Source organism: Mesoplodon bidens (genome assembly GCF_964165515.1).
Source record: "Mesoplodon bidens genome assembly, chromosome: 2".
Lineage (NCBI taxonomy): Eukaryota > Metazoa > Chordata > Mammalia > Artiodactyla > Ziphiidae > Mesoplodon > Mesoplodon bidens.
In genome coordinates, this window is record NC_138177.1 from 50,390,906 (window position 1) to 50,404,224 (window position 13,319).

The 13,319-nt window shown below is 46.7% G+C and overlaps 1 protein-coding gene across 2 annotated transcripts; it reads right to left on the reverse strand.

Moving 5' to 3' along the window:
- Positions 1–769: 769 nt before the first annotated feature.
- Positions 770–9,047, reverse strand: LOC308612791 (eukaryotic translation initiation factor 2D-like; the record flags this gene model as incomplete). 2 transcript variants are annotated; one of them, XM_081225496.1, is made up of 6 exons in its annotated part: positions 770–1,017; positions 2,836–2,943; positions 5,523–5,613; positions 6,316–6,399; positions 7,891–8,081; positions 8,992–9,047. In XM_081225496.1, 6 exons carry the CDS (start codon positions 9,045–9,047, stop codon positions 774–776), a joined length of 774 nt encoding a protein of 257 aa, XP_081081622.1. In that variant the 3' UTR covers positions 770–773. The 2 variants fall into 2 exon arrangements, with proteins under 2 accessions (XP_081081622.1, XP_081081623.1); XM_081225497.1 differs by lacking the exon at positions 770–1,017 and adding an exon at positions 1,024–1,244.
- Positions 9,048–13,319: the final 4,272 nt, after the last annotated feature.

A 13,319-nucleotide genomic window follows, 5' to 3' on the forward strand; every position in this document is an offset into this window, starting at 1 on the left:
ACTCAGTATTTGCTAGATCAACCCTCCACTTCGCTCTTTCCACATCATGTCCCTAAAACAATTCCCCCATCAGCCTTGTCCCATCCTACCACCAAAGAGCAGGAGACAGACCCACCGCCCGGCCCCCAGCCCACACCATGCCTTCCATACCAGCAGGAGAACATGTGGCTGCCCAGGAGAGTGCTGGTGAGTAAAGGGAGGTCAGCCTTTTTGACGCGGTACTTCAAAGCACGCAAGAAGCATCTCTGCAACAGTTCGTCCATTTGCTCTGCAAGGAGAAGAACCACATCCTTCCTGAGGGCCGCAGAAGGCCCGCGCAGCACAAGATAACTCCCCGCACGGTGACATCCGTACCTCACCCCTCAGCTCTGAAGGAGCCCATTCCCAGGCACCAAAGCTCCCAGACTCTCTAGAACACTGAGCCTTTACAGAGGTCTGACCCCACAGAGGGGGTCAGGCCACAAAGTCCCACCCAGCCAGGCGCGGATGCTTCTCTGATAGAGAAGTCAGAGCCAGAAGAAAACTAAGAGGGCCGTGTAGCTGGGAACAGTCCAAATAGCAGAGCCGACGGGTATCCAGGGAAACGCGACATATGCGCAAGACTCCCAGGTAAGATGGCAAAGGGCTGTGGCACCACCCTCACCAAAACTAAGGCCTTTCCCCGCCCCTCCCGGAGCCGTGGCGCCGCTCTGGGCGGAAGCAGAGCCCAGCGCTTCAGTCCCCACACTGAGAGGCGAGCGCCCTGCTCCTGCCAGAGCTGTACCTGGAAGGGTCTAGCTGTCCGTGGGCTCTGGGCTCAGGCCCCCGACACTGGGGTCTTCTGTAGCTTCCGACGGGGACTTCTCCCCACACCTCTGCTGAACCTCCCCCTCCTCCTCCTCTCCCGCCAGGGTCAGGCGCCTCATGTCTCCCTGCAAGGTGGTGTCTGCCTGGACAGACCCCTTCTCTTCACTGAGATCTGGGGGATCCAGGGCCAGTGGAGCAATGGATGGTGGAGAGGACTTGTCTCCAGATCGCCTGCAAAAACCTCATGTCAGAAACACTGAGCAGCAGCCACAACACTCCAGCCCCGGTCAGGGGGTCAGCAGGGGTCCAGAGAGAGTAAGACCCACGGGCAGGGGTGTCCAGGAGAGGCCAGAGAACCTGGGTGTGCCTCTCAACTCTGTTTCCAATTCTGGGCCCAGAGAAGTCCCATGCCTCAGTTTCCTCATCTTTGAAATGGGGAGAGTAATTCTTGCCTCCTCCTTAAACCAAACAGAATTCAGGGACAGAGAAAAATTAAAGACAACATAGTTAAAGTGGAGCTCCCCTTCCAAAGTATTCCCTCCATATAAATTAAAAATAAAACCATTTTGAATTAAATAACCAAATGAAGATTGCAAACGCATCTGTAGTACCAGGTTGGTGAAATACAAACCCAAGGTTGAGCGTATGGAACAAATTACAAACACCTGGACTGCTCAAGACTGCTCAAGACTGCTTCTGTGTTAAATCAGAATGCAATCTAAAATAGATAAATGACAAGGACCAACTGTATAGCACAGGGAACTATATTCAATACCTTGTAATAACCTTTAATGGAAAAGAATCTGAGAAAGAACATATATGTATATATCTATATCTAGAATCACTAGATATACTAATGGTCACTAGAATCACTTGGCTGTTCACCTGAAACTAACACAACATTGTACATCAACTATACCTCAACTGAAAAAAAAGAATGCAATCTAACCTGCAGAGTAGAGATTACAATGGCTTTATGCCACTAAGCCTTATGAAGACAGGAAAAAAAGGGATGCCACATAGCAGAGCGGTAAAAACAAAAAGCTTTATGTTAACTAAGATTATGCAAGTCAAACAAAGTTTTACTAACAGCCGCAGCAAGGCTTATTAAGTATGGCTACTAGTGAGGCCAGAGCGTATGTTTAGGCTATTCTGATCAGGTAAATACCATAAGTGTTTTCAAAGGGCGGGAGGACGGGAGACTGAGGCAGCCACTGATAAAACAATTTAGACAACAGGACCTTAACTGCCCAGACTAACAGTCAGAAAACAAGGTGCTGGGAGTACGTGAGTAAGCCGCCCTCAGATGCCTGCTGAAACCCACACTGATGAGGCTGTACCTCCAGCAAAGCAGGGCTTGGCCAATACTTGTAAAATAAGTAACTCCAAGACTGACTAAAAACGTAAGGGTAAATCTATACCAACAGGCCACACAACACTTGGCCAGAAGACCAGGTAGACTGCTTTCGAGAAAAGCACTACTTACTATTTTGGTTAAATGACACGAAAATAACCAGAAAATAAACTCACATACAGCTCCAGAGAGCAACCGTCACAGTGAGAAAGTGCAAGTTCCGTAATGAGGAGGAGATCCTAAATGTGGAACTTGAACAACAGGAAAGTCATCAGGTTGTCACCCTGGTGCCTGAGGATCTACTCTGCTTTGATCTGGATTCAGATGTGAGAATTCCCGAGCACTCATCATGGGGTCAGAAAATGCCTAAATGTACACGGCAGAAAAGGCCAGATCGACCAGTGCCATAAAAATAAAGAATATCACTGTACTGAGAGGCAGAGAAGACAATCCCTAAGGCCTTCTTCCAGCCCTAGGATTCTATAATTCACCTAGGAAATCAAGTTCTCTGTAATTTCTTTTCTAAACAGGCCAAAAAAAAATCTTTTCTCCACATTTTGCAAGGAAATTAATGTCTAGGGTCAGCAACTTGACTAAGGACACAGCAGGGATCAAAACTCTCGCTTCTCAATCCAGGCCCTGTGCTCCCTCCGCCCACCCAGCTCCCTATAAAACAGAAAAAGCATGGAACCCACCACAAGTGGTCCTGGTAGGTGTGGAGCACAGAGAAGCCCCTTCCCTTCAGACCTGAGGTCAGCATCTCGGCTGTGGACATGGCAGCAACTCCGATGGCAATGGGGGCTCTGAGAAGGAGGAGGTCAGAGACGAGGGTCAGGGAAAGTCTTCCAGGAGGGCACATGTCAGGACCAGGTTTCTACACATGTGTTCAAAGCACCACGGTTGCAAATCTGAAGCATCTACTTGTATCACAGAGCTAAAACTCGGTGCAGTCTCAATCTTATTCAAATTACCTACACATATGACTTTCAAAAATTCCTTGACCAAATATTCCCTTCTGTGTAAGTAACTCCTCTATTGATGATATCACTGTTATATTCTTATTATGAACCAAACCCAGCCAGGACTCAGAAGGATATTTAAAGTTCCCTTTCTTTAATTTCAAAGATATAAATTATCTCCCCTATCTTAAAAAAGGCATAGCCATCCTATATGGAAATTCAGAAGGGAGGCCATTCATATGCCATAAATTAGGCTGAGGGATGCCAGAGGGAAGAGAGAAGAGAGATACAGTGGTACCAACGAAAGGTTCCTTCTGAGTTGGTTCTTTATAACAGGCCTTGCTCTGTATAACATCTATCTAAGAACTGGATGTGTCCAAAATATCAGAAACAACCACATTTACAATAACTACAAAAAACTTCCAAAGCCCAAATGGGAAATCTCTGTCAGCCCACTGTTACTCAGCAATGCTCACACATTGCCTGTAAGGATCGGTGTCCAGCTGGCTAACAGGAGGGGAATATACAAGCCTGGCAACGTTGCCTGGACCCAAGGGAGACGATTCAAGGGCAGATTTCCCAACACCTGAACTTCAAAAAAAACGTTTGCTAATCCGGTGGCTCCACTTCCTGTGCCCATGGGTCAGTTCCTGCCACAGAATCTTTGAATTTGGCTTCTTTCCCAGTTCCTAAAAGACGGGTCTTTGTCTTCCACCCTTGGAATCGTCAATGGCTCAAGAACTTCGGTCTCGAACCTGTCTTGTAGTTTTAGTAAACTCCCTTGTACCCTCACCCCCTTCCATAAACCACCTAGGATTCATTCCCACATACATTCTAAATGCCAAACTCAGAGGCCAAATACACATTTATGTAGTTTTCTCCGATCTTGGATAGAATACTGGGGGGAAAAAACAATAATTTCACCATTCTTTTCAACTTCAAGTTTTGCTACAGGTAAACAAGGAAGGAAATATTTCTAGGTGCTTGGTTCCCAAAGGTTCAAGGAAAATGGGAGAATATGAGCAACAAAAATAAGATCTTTAAACACTGACCCCTCCCATGCCTCCCATGTTTCCCTCTCAAAGAAGCAATGAGTAAAATAATAAGATGTCATTTTTCATTCAGGATGATACAAATGAAAATGACCCATTATATCCAGTGTCGGTGAGCATGTAAGGAAACAGGCTCCATATACCCTGTAGGTAGGAGGGAAAACTGACACAGTATTTTTATAGGGCAACAGAAAATATGCACGATTTTCAGCCAAACAGTTCTGCTTCCTAGTATCTACTTTAGAAAAATATTGGCACTAGTGTCCCTAGAGGCATCAGGAAGATCTTGTTTGTGATAGAGACGAAGTAGAGGCAACCACAATGTCCACTGGAAGAGGACTTTTCCCATCACCCCACAGTGGGTAAAAAGATTCAGCTTATCTGTGCTTGCTGACATGGAACATGTCCCCACTACCTGAAGTGAAAAAGTAATAGGGATAAAGTTTGTTTATTTGTATTTTTAAACATACACACCTCAAACCATACATTTTATATGCACGTGTATATATGCATTGAAGAAGGCTGACAAGGACGTGCATCAGAATGATAATGGTTACTTCTAGGAGAAAAGGATTATGGGGTGAGAGGGTTTTGATTTTTCACAACTGTTCATACCATTACTTCCTAATATATTTTAAAAAAGAGACACTGTGGTGATGGCTGAACAACCCTGTAAATATACTAAAAAAAAATCACTGAATCGTACATTTGAAACAGGTGAATTTTATAGTATGAAAACTGTATCTCAATAAATCTATTAAAAATAATTAAAAGATGAGGATGATGATGTGGATGTTCGACAAAAATAATGTTGAAGTCATGCAAGGCAGGAAAGACCAAGAAAATGTCACAGACAGGAGACTAAGAAGACATGACAACTAAATGCAATGTGGTACCCTGGACTGGATTCTTGAACACAAAAAAAGAAAAAAAAGACATCGTGGGAAAACTGGGGAAATATGCATAAAGTCTGTAATAGTGTCAAAAGGACTGTACCAATGTTAATTCCTTAGTGTTGATAACTGTACTGTGGTTATACAAGATGTTATCATTACAGGAAGCTGGGTAAGGAGTATTTCAGGACTCTGTACTATACTTGAAACTCTTCTGTAAATCTAAGAAAAAAATTTTTAAAGGAGAAAAAAAACAAATAAATTTTAAAAAGGAAGAAGCAGCAGGAGGAGCAAATACACTTGGCCCAGATGTATGGACACCCCACAGGCTCACTGCCATTCCCCACTCTCTGATTGCTCAGGAAGAATATGTTTTTTCTTTTAATCCTTTATCCATATGCTGTGAAGTTGTCATTCCCACCCCTCCCAAGTTTTCCCTAAGTTGTTTCCCCATAGGCACAGCTGACTGGCACAGTACCTGTTCCCCACCAAGGCAATGGCACAGAGGTCACCCTTCTGTACCTGAGGCAGACCAGCAGGGGGCACCACTAGCCTTGGCAGCATCAAATCTGCAGGAAACAAAAGCATTGCAACTAACTCCACAGTTTACTTCATCATTTACTCATTTGCTCAACAAACATACATTTCTTAAGCATCAACTACATTATTCATAATGAAAATAAAAAGTGGCAAACTGAGGATCAGACCTTTTCCTTCTGGGAGACTAGTGGTCAAACTGAAGCACCAAGCTGAGGGTCCAGTTCCATGATCTATCCTATTCTGGTTTCCTAAATTCAGTTTATTAATCTAAAGTATAGCATATGGCAGTTCACAGAGCACTTTCATGTCACTTATCTTTTTTTTTTTTTTTTTTTTTTGCGGTACGCAGGCCTCTCACTGTCGTGGCCTCTCCCGTTGCGGAGCACAGGCTCCGGACGCGCAGGCTCAGCGGCCATGGCTCACGGGCCCAGCCGCTCCGCGGCATGTGGGATCTTCCCGGACCGGAGCACGAACCCGCGTCCCCTGCATCGGCAGGCGGACTCTCAACCACTGCCCCACCAGGGAAGCCCCCCATGTCACTTATCTTATTTAAGCCTTACAGCAGGGTCAGAGAGCTTATGGAAGCAGCCAAGTAAGAGAGGCAACAGACATGAGGGAAAAATTCTATTTTTCAATCATATGAATGCACAAAATGGGTACATTTATTAAAGTAGTTGGCCTTTACTAAGTAGGTTTCAGCCACTATCCAGAATATAGGAAAATACTCTTACCTGCTCCCACCACCAGTTTTTCAAGCACCAGGGGCCATGTTGTAAATGTTGCTAGAAGATCAGGATAAGACCACAGGGTGTACACTGTCCAAGAAGAGAGCCAGAAAACACTTACTGCCCAAAAGTCAACCCCCTGGGGAATGGCAAAGCCAAACACTAAGGCCACATTAATCAACATGTAGAAAGAAACTCAAGTCAAAGCTAGAGAGAAGGTTGTAAGGGGATGCCCAAAGAAGCTGCATTCTTTTTTTTTTTATTAGGTTACCCCAAGTTTGTGAAGCGGTTTATATGTTATATGCTATTTACTTGAGAATCCTTGCTTCCTTTAGCCTTAGAGACCTGCATTCTTTACATATTTATACTGGGCTCTTTGCAGTAGTTTCTCTCAATCTATGATCTTGAGAAGTTATCACTTTTACTGGTCGGAAGACACATGAAGTGAGCTACAGCTCTAAGAGTCTGTTTAGCTGCCAAAGTTGGATATTTATGTGTAAGGCTAAAACTAGTGATGAAGTGAACATCTGCTTTTGCCTGTCCAGTATCCCTTTTCCCCTCTCTGGGAACTGAGTGCCCCTTTTCCTGTGGGAAACACATTCCATATAGTTTACATCAGGCTGACTCCCTTCTCAAAGAGGCTGCAGTCTTGAAGAAGGCGGAGACTTAAGAAACTGGGTGTCACTTGAGACTTGGAGGCACCTATTGTTCCACCTGGACGGCAGCAGCCAAACATGGCCATAGTGGATAAAAGTAGGGACAGAGCCCCAACGAGGATTCCTTTTATGTCCTCAGAAGCAAGTAATCCGAAACCAGGGCACCAGCCTGTAAGAAATTCTGAAACTTTCCCATGTTTCTTATTTTTATTCTCTCTGTTTCCACAGGGATTAGCAGTAAAACCCTTAGATCAAAAAGGGCTTGTATGTGTACAGCAGCAAAGCAGGGTGGGGGTAGGGTGGCCTGGGGTAGGAGACTGCACTGCACTGCTGCAGCCAAGCTGGGAGGAAGAAAAGCCCCCGAATGACAAAGTAGGTGTCCGCAGCCATGGAAAAGAGAAAAGGACACTGCCTCTCTGAGATCTGTGACAAAGAAAGCAAGCAAAGTATCCTGAGAGCCAGACAAGAGCCTAAGAAAGAATCCCTGTGAGACATCGCAACCAAAGTCCACCACTAAGACAGCTGGGTATGGAGTTTAACTAACCCAGCTTCTTTGCCATCACAGGATCTCTTCAGTATCTTAAGAAAATTCCACTCGTAAAAGTTTTAAGAAGCATTTTTTACATGTCCTGAAACTCCACCCTTTTCACGACCTCTGCTCCAATCCCTACTTAACCCACTAGAAACCAGTGTTTCTTCACCTCAGAATTTCCCTTGGCAACCACCCTCTTTTTGTGTTAACCCTTTTTCCCCCTCACTTCTATAGCAGTTTCTGATCTTGAAAGACCCAATTCTAGGGACACTAAGTCCAAAAAGATTCTTAGGGAGATTTTGCATTTATTTGTTTTACGGAAGACGGATTAATGGAAGAAACAGATGTTAGGCAAGGACCATAGTAATGGCCATCTCCATCCCACTGCCATACCTGTCGGATATAGAGTTTTCTCCAGTTCAAATAGGATGGGGTTACCACCACGCACGTACACAGTCACTGCATCCCCTCTGTGAGCATACAACTTCACAGTGTTGAGTTCTTCCTTTCCAGGTACTAACTCAGAGACCTGATCCGTTCCAAGAGTGGGGAAAGCAGCTGTCACCTCGGCCCGAAGCTTCCTCCTGCAGAGAGAGCGCACACACCTGGTAGGTATGCTGCCCGGATGGATTCCAATAAATACTGAGGACTCAAGACTTACTATACAATCACGAGGCCCAAGAAAAAGACTGGTTGATGATGCCGTATTCTCACTCTTCCAAAACCTCCCATTCTCTTTCTCATCCAATGTCTCATCTATTTTCACATGTTCCTGGGGCATGTCTTTCCATTCTACAAAGAGAGGGAAAAACTGAGATCCGGTAAGCGACCCAAGTTAGCCTGCCACTGGAAACTAAGCCCTGCCTTCCTGACTCCACACATAGCTCCTGGACCCACTCCTTTCTCATCTATGCTTGGCCAATCTGTCAACTTGTGATTAAACAGCTCTGCTAGGGCACCAAGAATGACAACTATAGAACACTGCCTCCAAAATTCCCAAGGTGACACCTTCATTTGCAAAACTGAACAGATACACTTCTTACCACATGTGCCTTATCCCCTCTCACCTCACCCTCCACCTGTCTCTCCTGCCAGTGGTAATCACTAGACACTTCTTCTCGTATGCTTGTAGTTCTCTGTGCCCCATCTAATCTCTCCCAAGGGACTCAAAGCTCTTGGTAGGGCAGGGACCCCGTTTTCCTTCATTTTGGCATCCTCCACGACACCTTAAACAGACTGCAGTCAATACGCGCTGATTGAATTATACGCTTTCTCGTAAACTCACTAAAATATCCAAAAGACAGCCTGGGAGATAAATCAGGCCTCCTCTCCATCTTCACTCTCAAAACACGTCTAACTCACCCTTGCCCGCCCCCCGGGGTCCCTTCTCCGGCTGTACCCCTCGGCCTCCAGCCCAGAAAAGGCTGTGAGCCAGCCGAGCTTGAGAGATGTCTGGGTGCCCTGGTGGGCAGAGCAGGCTCTTCTCTCCCTCACCTGTCCGACCCCCTGATGGCCGTGTTGGACATGACCGGAAAGGCCTTGGCAAACATGTCTGCTGGAGGGGCCTGGGGAAGAGAAGGAGACCACAGCAGCCAGGGACTGTCAGCAAAGCGCGAGCACGGAGGCTTCCCAACCCGCAGCCCTGGGGGCAGCCATGCTTGGGCCCGGCTGGGAAAAGGGCCCGGCTGGAAACCGGGGCCGCGCAGCTTCGCGGCCACCCCTAATGGCAAGGCTGGGAACTGAAGCATGGGGGGCGGGGCCGGAGAAGGCGGGGCGGATCCCTGCGCCGAGCGGTGCACCCTTTCGCCTCACCCCTTCTGCCAGGCTCTGCGCCTAGGCGAGTGGCTTGAGCGGGTGCGTCTGTAGTATCTCTGGGGCCAACAGCGATTCCGTTCATTTTTGCTCCATCAGCGTTCTAGTGTGTTGAGTAGGAGCTCTGCCAGCTCTCATTCCATGCAGTTTAGTTCAGCTGGGCAAAATTAATTGAACTCGTGTTTTCTTAAACTTGCAGGCCTCTTGAATGGTTTTCTTCAGGGCTTTTGTTTCTTAAGATCTTTACATTTTATTGCACACTTGGGGCCTCAGCTAGAATTCTTTCCGAGATTTTCTCCTTCCTGTTTTTTAATTTACATGAGGTGATAATAACAATAACAGGGAATCCACTTTAGTCCGAGGTTTGACCTCCTGTTAAGAGGAAACAACTATACAAATGATCTTCAAATCTGTTATTTAAAACTTTTTTTTTTTTTTTTTTTGCGGTATGCGGGCCTCTCACTGCTGTGGCCTCTCCCGTTGCGGAGCACAGGCTCCGGACGCGCAGGCTCAGCGGCCATGACTCATGCTCAGCGGCCATAGCTCAGGAGCCCAGCCATTCCGCGGCATGTGGGGTCTTCCCGAAGCGGGGCGCAAACCTGTATCCTCTGCAACAAACCTGTATCCTCTGCAACGGCAAGCAGACGCTCAACCACTGCGCCACCAGGGAAGCCCTAAAACATTTTTGGATAAAAAACCCCACATTTTTGGACCTTTTTAGGTACCTTTTGCATTCAGGCATTATTTGGGGGGATTTTGTTTGCAAAGCAATTTTAAAAACTCAGAGTGCTTATAAAAAACTAATTTTGAGGCATAGTAAAATCAAATTATGGTTTGGCTTCTCCCTAGCAGTTTGATCTTGGGCCAATGGCTTATCCTTTCTGAAACTGTTACATTCTCTGTGAGATGTGGAGGTAATACCTACTTCACTGGGCTTCTGTGAGAAACCACTGAGATAACGCATGTGATATATTGCAGGGTGCTTTGAAATTTTCCCATAAATGGTAGATATTAGTCCAAAACAAACAAACAAAAAACAGTCTCAGGCAGGGGTGAGGGATTGGGTTTCCCTGAAAGGGACTGCTGTGTACCCTGGAGACAAGGATTTAATCACCTGGGGTCCTGGCCCCTACTAAACTTAATTTTGCTAATGAAAATTTCAGAGCAGAGTGTCCATCCACCAAGAAAAAAAAAATCCTGATTGCTTTAATTTGGTGATACAGTCACACAGAGGAGAAGTCCATCTGGGCTATAACAAAGATGAGGCCTTGCACAGTCTCTGTCCACCACCATCTGTGCCCTTAATCTGGGGTCAGCCACAGCTCCATCTCCTCCTGCACTTCTGACCCACCATGCCTTTATTCTGAACCACCCCAGCCATAAAGCCAACGTCAGAGGAGCCCAGAGGAGGAGAGTGCCACAGATCCTTCTCTGCTTGGGCCCCCACCCAGCCACACTCGGGGGGTGTGATGCCAGACTCTGTGCTGTTGACCAGGCCTGTTGCAGTACAGCCATGGTGGAAGCAGTCTCTTTCCACGGAGCCGAGGAAGGTTATTCAAGGGCATACTAGAAATTTCAAGCTGTGAAAACTATTGTACACACCATATGTCCTGGCTAAGAAGGCACAGATTAGCAGCCTAAAAATTAATTCATGGTTGACAAGTAGGAGCCAAGACCCAAGGGGATGCTGTACACAGCATCCTGCCTCCCTATTGGCAGAGCAAGATCTCCCTTTCCCCAGGAGGGTGCCATCCCAACTTCTCTGCCTGCATCAGGGACCTGTGTGCTCCCTGCCGGTGGCCCTGTTGCTAGGCAAGCTGGCTGAACCCTGAGTCCAGCAAGCCTAGATTCTTTAACTTTCCCTTTGTGGCTCCAGTACAGCCCCACAGGGCTACCAACCTGCTGCCCACTCTTGGGTAAGCTGCAAACACAGGCCCTCTTTGATTTATGATTTGTATAAAAGGAAAGGTAGAAGTTAGAGTCCAGAGGGTAGAGCCAAGAACTGTCATTCACAAGACTTCAGCCATAATCAAGGAACCGGCAACACATGCCTTGATGCATTTCGTATTAGCTATAATCAGTGACTCCTGTGTGCCTCCCATTTTTCTCCCCTTTGAGGAGTGTCTACAATGGTTACAGGTGGTTATAATATGCCTGTCCCAACACTGAATGTCAAATTTGTTTGGGGCATAAAGCTTGTGTCTTTTGTTCACAGATCTTCAGATCAAGAACTGTACTCAAGCAGCTATACTCAAGGAAATACACCTGAGGCTCATTATCCACAGCTGGACCTGATTTCGATGATGAGATCCTTCATTTTGAGCAGATAAAGGAGTGAAATTTGAGGGGACCTGGGGAAGAAGTTAATATGTTTTGCATTTAAGAGGCACATGCGTCATTGAAGGGCAGAGGGTAGATGATGGTAGCCAGACTCCAAGAGGGCTCTCAGTGGTCTTCATGTGCTTATGTGGTCCCCTCCCACATGAGACCAGGGCTGACTTCTGTGACCATTAGCATATGGCCAAAGTGATATTGTGTGACTCCTTATGGCTAAGTCATTGCCATTTCTACCTTGGTCTCCGAGATTTCTTGCTCTGGGGGAAAGCCCCCACCATCTTGAAAGGACACTCAGGAAGCCCTGTCAAAAGGTCCGTGTGGAGAGGAACCCATCTCCTAGCACCAACTTGCCAGCCATGTGATTGAGCCACCTTGGAAGCACAGCCTCCAGCCCTGGGCAAGTCGTCCCATCCCACATGCTTTCAAGCCTCCCAGCTGAGGCCCCAGCCACCAGGGATCAGAGACTAGCCATTCCACTACGCCCTGTCTCAAGTCCTGATCCACAGAAGTCATGAGATGGTAAATAGTTACTGTTTTAAGTTATTAAGCTCGGGGATGGTTTGTTATGATGCACTGGATAACTAATACAGGAACCCAAGCATTTCTCACTCCCAGTGCATCCTGAGATAGCCAGTTGGTCCATGTCACTGCGATTGAAGCCACAACTGTGTACAGTCCAGCTCTTCTCCCAGGAAATCATCCTCCACTGGCTCTTTTGCTTACGATGTGGAAATTGAAAACCTAAAAGCCTAAGATGTTGAACTCACAATATAAAAGGGGGACACAGGAGGCAAAGATATGCACATCGGATGCTTGCACTTGCAAAATAAAACCACAAGGCAAATTTGAAGAAGGCAGAGTTCCACTATGCCCAGCTCAGCACTGATATGTTGCCTGGTATTCAGGGATAGGTGGGTGCCAGCCAAGACCAGAGCACCCAGTCTGAGAACAGCTGCATCCACTTCCCAGCCAGCCAGCCACACATGCCCTGGGAGCCCTGAGCTGCCCCCTGCTTCAGCACGGTGAGGACTTTCTTTGTGAGTTTGATGCCCACCTGTGCTTTCTCTTTTCTTGGGACTGCTCAAACTAGATATTCAGCTGGGCTTTTGAAAATCCCCTTTCCTCTTCATTGCCTCCCCCAAACTCACACACCCAAAAGCTAATGAACCTGCGCGATCCCAGGTGAGGCCTGTAGGAACCCTCAGACACTGGCAATTGGGCAAAAAAAGAGTTGTGTAGCTGCTCAGAAGTAAAATCTTTTACATCTCAGAAAGTTACAGTTATTTCCTTGCCTGGGATAGATCTGGAAGGGACTGATCTAAGGTTTCTGTTGCAGAAACCTGTCGTTGGAAACCCTCAGAACCTAATAGACTCTGGGAAAACACCACAGATGACCTGCATTCCCAGGGACCTTTGAGCTCGGAGCTGGATGTCTGTGGTGAGGAAGAAGGAAAAGCCAAGGGCATGGGGTGACCGAGGAGGAATGGAAGCCCTGCAGCCAGCTGTGGGCTTCTTATTGTGGCTGTAAGAGGGAAGACCAGGCAGGGCACAGGCAAAGTCTAGATGCAAAGCCCTGGGGCTGAGTCAAGATGCTTCCTTAACTTCAAAGTCAGGCTTTCACATAGTACCAGACCCTTAGAGAAATGTTCCTTTGTAACTGATGCCTAATGTAC